Consider the following 5178-nt stretch of genomic DNA (forward strand, 5'->3'; position numbering starts at 1 on the left):
AGTCAAAAATCATCATTGTGATGTACAAATATACACTATCATCTAACAATGATTTCACTCACGATCTGGACAAAATAGAAGAACAGGAACCCTCTTATACGCCACCTCCTCATAATATTATTCATCATTACCAACTCAAGAGGAGTTAGGCAGTTTCATGTATATAAAATAGGCAACAGGATAGTGTCTATTTTCCTTGGTGCTCCTATGCTAGCTAAGTCCTCCTTGGGATATTTGCTGATTAAAATTACCAAGCTTAATACATGTCCTCTTCCCTTACATCGAGTCAGAGGCTGTGGTTGGTTCTGTCGCAATATTAATACTCATGGGGTCACTCCTTTCTTCTTCAGCATGGTCAATCACTGCCTGGGACTCTTCTTGGTTAGATGAAATTTCATCCAGTACTATTCTTCGAGTTTTTTTCTTCTTGATAAATACTTTGAAAAGCACACATGGTGGAATAAATCCTCTCCTGCCTCTTCTAGTTGGACCATTCCCTGGTGTTCTTACATCCAGGAGCATTGTAAATGGCTCATGTTCCCCTATTCTCCTTCGGTAGGCTCGTTCGTCTATTACTCGAACTACCACTGTGCGGGTGTAACCCTGCTCCTTTCTGTTGTATGAGAGATTTGTCGTTTGGAGTACTTGTGGAATTACATAACGCTCGTAATACATTCTTCTCTCGTTTCTCTCCATATTAATTATTCTTTTTTACTGGGAAAGTTGGAACGACACTCCTCCGGTTAAGCAAATACTTTTTTTGGGGTGCTAAATATTTCCCCACTGAGAATTAATTCGAATGATATCAATTTGGGGAAACAGTTTTCCCTTATTTTGTTCTGAATGTTACCGCGTGTTTAAATTTTGGGAGGAATGTCTTAGAATTGAAACCTCTGTTCTCGGTTGTTTGTAAATTAATTGTTACTTTTTCACTATTTCCAGTTACAAAAACCGCGAAATAAATTTTCTTTCTCTTTTTTTTCCCCTTATTTCGGTTCGGTAATTAAATTAAATGACGCTAAAGAGGTTATAGGGTTTTCTTTTTCGTATTACGTTCACTACCGTTTGGCCCCAGAATTTGTTTAATGGTATTACGCCAGTGAAACAACGATTTGTTCCTGTGTGTGCACAATATTGCCCCCTTTTTGGTAACTATTTTGAATGACACTAAAGGAGAGGAATTTTTCTCCCCGTTGGCGTTTTTTAATTATTTTGTTGCATGTCTATTTTTTAAACAATATTATACCAGTGATAGATTTCACTGAGATAGTGTTTGGAAAATATTCCTTTTTCTGGTGGCATCTTGAAATGAAACGAATTCCCCATGCACATCTTCCTACCCCGGGTGGTTCATTATTTCGGCTGCAAGGTGGTGCAGGGAATAAATTTACATGATTTGGATATTCGTTCTTCCATTTGCTTCTAATTTCTGGGGTGTTGGAATCTCTGTAAGAAGATTAGACGAGTTGAATATGTTTCCTTATCGAGTTTTGGCCATTCTTCCTTGTCTTCGGATTCATCCAAAGTTAACCAAAACAGCGGGAGTGGTTTTTCTCCTTCTACTTATTACTTGTGGCTGGGAAATTGGTCGGAATTAATTTTACCCTATGGAATAATGGGGTTCGTGTAGTTGGTTAATTCCTTTTTGTGTCTTGACGCGGGTGAATATAATCCTTTGAAACAAATATGGGGTGGGTCCTTTTGGGTACCAGGAGATTTTGGGAAAGGATGTTGTGATAGGTGATTTGTCGCTTCCATTATCTCCTGTCCTTCCTGGATTGGTGGTTAATTGATTGTTACTGGGGTGCATGGTATAAAATTAAACCTGGGAAAATTCCGCGTCTTGTTCTTCCGTTTCACTGTTTTCTTCCATGGAAAGGCTCCGAATTCCTTTTAACGGTTAATAGCAATTTCTCCTTTCGGTTACTCAGAATATTCTGATATTTCCAAATCCTGGGAAGAAAACTAACAGCACAGAATACCACTTTACAATTATGCTTCCGTAAGGGTTGAAATATTTTCAATATCTCTTCAACGCCTGGATATTTGTACTCAGACGACGAGGTCAACTGCCTATTGTGTTAACACTTTAGACCTTTTAAAAGAATTTATATTATCAAAATTTTCCTCCCTGTAATAATCTTAGCAGCTAGTGTTTACTGGACTTGGTTTATAACATAATTTTTCCTTCCTTCATATTTGCATGGTGGACAATAAATCAACACTTTATTTAGAGTCCATTGTATATTTATGATCGCTCTTACAGCCAATACTTAACTGCCGTAATACTCGTCCTCATCATCCTAATGTAACGGAGCATTATACTCAGGCGGATGGTGAATTATTGGGCTCCTCCACGTAGATGTATCTCCAGCCTCGGATTTTAATTCAGGAATAACCTTATTTATCATCCCCTTGTTTTTGCCTGCCTTTATTCTATAATTTAGAACAAGGAACTACGGTAAGTGTTGCTACCTTGTTATTTATATCCCTAGGACGCGTCTTTAACTGTCTTGTTCCCAGACATACTTTCCATATAGAACTCGTAGTTGCCGGTTTATAGAGATTTATTTACACTCCCCCCACGTTTCCGATTGTTTATTTGGCACGGAATCATTACACTAATTAAGGTTCTTCTAGTTACGTCTTTAGTAAATAGTAATGAACAAACAGAGAGTTGCCTGGATGAGTAAATTATATGATGCCTCTAATAATTTGACCAATCCTACGAACACCTGTATGATGATGACCTTTTAATTTCTTATACTGATCAGATGACAAGTCTGATATTCATAATGCATTCCGCTTGTTTGTTTTAAAAGACACTGATATTTAAACACCATCCCTATTACACACACCTTTCCTTACAGATTAAACCCTACCATCATAGACGTCTGTCAGCACGGCTGAGGCAGATTCCATAAGTACGAATCTTTTCTAAGATAGAAAGTTAGGCATCCCATTATTTAACCTACTCACAGATACCATCCATGATTAAGGTTATATAGTTGCCGAACTTATAACATCAAGTAGATCATTATCACGTCACTACGAGTAATTCACTTTCTCAGGGTCTCTCAAGATATTTTTACGATACAAGTTTCTCCTTCTGTTGTTTAAAACATGCATAAAATCATATTTATTCATGGGGACAATATATAGACACAGCTCACAAATCATCAATGTAATGTACTAAGATACGTCATTTTCTCACTATAATATTAATGACGACTTTTAAGATATAAAACAGCATATACTCTTTTATAGCCGTTCCGTTTAGGAGGTTAGTTATCAGCCTACCTTTAAATGGTTGTATATTGCTCGACTTAAATAAAATATGCAAAGGGCTAAATCCTATCTTTCCGCTTCTTGTTAGGTTACTTAATGTTCTTTCCGTATCTCCATAGATTAAAATTCCTAGTGGAATATATATTGCCCTTTCTCTCATCCTGTTATATTCTCCTTCTTACTGAGCTGGTATAATATTACTCCGGGGAAAGACTCGTTCCTTCCTTAATGGGACTAACCATTTCCTTTAAATGTCTCCGCATAAAAGAAACGGAGGGATTCAGTACTTTCCTGATATGCCCCACTCTTCGTCAGAAGTATCTTCAATAACTTTAGGGGGGGATATCAGAGGTTTCGTTGGCTGGTCAGGGACTGCTTCTGCTTTCGGAAATACAGGGTAATTGTAAAGGGGGGGAATCTCTGGCTTCTTGAGTCGAAGACCCTCTTTGGTTATTTGAATGCACATCATACTGCTCAATTCCTTGTGTGTTAGCTTTAGGCCTCCGAGGCTGGGTTGGGGATTCTTTTTTTCCTTAGTGTTTTTGGAAGACATCGTTTCTAATTCCTTCTTCGGAGTGATCATCCTTTGCTATTGGAAGATTCCTAATAACACTAATTGGGTTAAACACTTCGTTCTTGGGTTTTGTTCTAAAGAGTGTCTTTCTTGGTAATTAATTGGAATGACACTAATCGGGTTAAACACTCGTTCCTTTTGGGGGGAGCAATATCCTCTTCGTCGTAATTTATTGGAATGAAATTATGCGGGTTAAACACTTTTCCTTCTTTACTGCCTAAGATATTGCTGTTGGTAATTTATTGGATTGACATTAAACGGGGGAAATAGCTCCTCTTCCGTGTGTACTAAATATTGTCCCTTTGTTAATTAACTTGAATTTCACTAAACGGGTTAAACACTTTTTCCACTTCTAATTACGAAATATCACTCCCTTCGTAATCAATTGGAAGTACTTTACACGTGTGAAGAATTCTTTTCTTATTTTCCGCAAAATTTTACCCACCTTGGAATTAATTGTGATGACATTACATGTAGGAAACAGTTGTTTTTTTCTGTGTGCAAAATATTGTGTTGTTCATAATTATATGAAATTACATTATACAAGTAAAATATTCTTCCTGTTGTGTGTGTACAATAATGCTTACATTATAATTATTCGATGTTACACTAAACGTTCAATAAATGTTTTTCCTTCGTTGGTGTTCCTTTGTTGGCATTTCATAATTACTTCTAATTACACTAAATTCGTTCTATTTTTGGTTGTTTTCCATTTCGTTAATTTTGTGTTTTCTTTGGACGCCTCTAAACGACATCACACGACTTAAACTTCCCTGCATTCGGGTGCAACTCATTGCCTTCTCCTGTAATTCTTCCGAATGAAACTAAATTCGAGGAACACGCGCTGCTTCGCGTGTGCTTTAATTTGTTGTTTGCACACGCATTTTGGAAACGACAGAACACGAGCGAAACTTTTATTCCTGTTTGCGTGTGCAAAATATTCCTTCCGACGGTAATTTTTTTGAAGGCCACAGAAGCAGATGATTCCTTCGCTGTTCTATGGTTTCAATGTCTCCTTCACACGCGAATCCAAGGAGTAAAATCACATGGTTTCAACATCTTTCGGTTTCTCATGATTATTTATTCCGGACAACTGTTCGTGTGCAATAAGATTATATGGGTTGAATATCGTTTTTCTTTGTTGTTATCCACTTTTATTTATTGTAATGATGCAAAGATAATTAAATCAGTAAAACACATTTTCCAATTGATGTTCACCATTTCCGCGCCCCCAATTATTTGGAAGTAAATTAATCGGATCCAACATCTGCTTTGTGGTATTTGATTAATTATTTCCGGTTCACCTGAAGGTAGGT

General features: G+C 37.1%; 3 protein-coding genes across 3 annotated transcripts; all 3 read right to left on the minus strand.

The window, feature by feature from the left end:
- Nucleotides 1–276: 276 nt before the first annotated feature.
- On the minus strand, nt 277–696 carry C922_05620 (hypothetical protein; the record flags this gene model as incomplete). The annotated part of the gene is made up of 1 exon (XM_008821191.1): nt 277–696. The coding sequence occupies one exon, from the start codon at nt 694–696 to the stop codon at nt 277–279; it is 420 nt and encodes a 139-aa protein (XP_008819413.1).
- Nucleotides 697–3202: 2506 nt separating this feature from the next.
- On the minus strand, nt 3203–3448 carry C922_05621 (hypothetical protein; the record flags this gene model as incomplete). Its single annotated transcript, XM_008821192.1, has 1 exon — nt 3203–3448. One exon carries the CDS (start codon nt 3446–3448, stop codon nt 3203–3205), a length of 246 nt encoding a protein of 81 aa, XP_008819414.1.
- A 120-nt stretch (nt 3449–3568) lies between these two features.
- C922_05622 (hypothetical protein) lies at nt 3569–3871 on the minus strand (the record flags this gene model as incomplete). The annotated part of the gene is made up of 1 exon (XM_008821193.1): nt 3569–3871. One exon carries the CDS (start codon nt 3869–3871, stop codon nt 3569–3571), a length of 303 nt encoding a protein of 100 aa, XP_008819415.1.
- Nucleotides 3872–5178: the final 1307 nt, after the last annotated feature.

The sequence above is a fragment of the Plasmodium inui genome, assembly GCF_000524495.1.
Source record: "Plasmodium inui San Antonio 1 unplaced genomic scaffold supercont1.113, whole genome shotgun sequence".
Lineage (NCBI taxonomy): Eukaryota > Apicomplexa > Aconoidasida > Haemosporida > Plasmodiidae > Plasmodium > Plasmodium inui.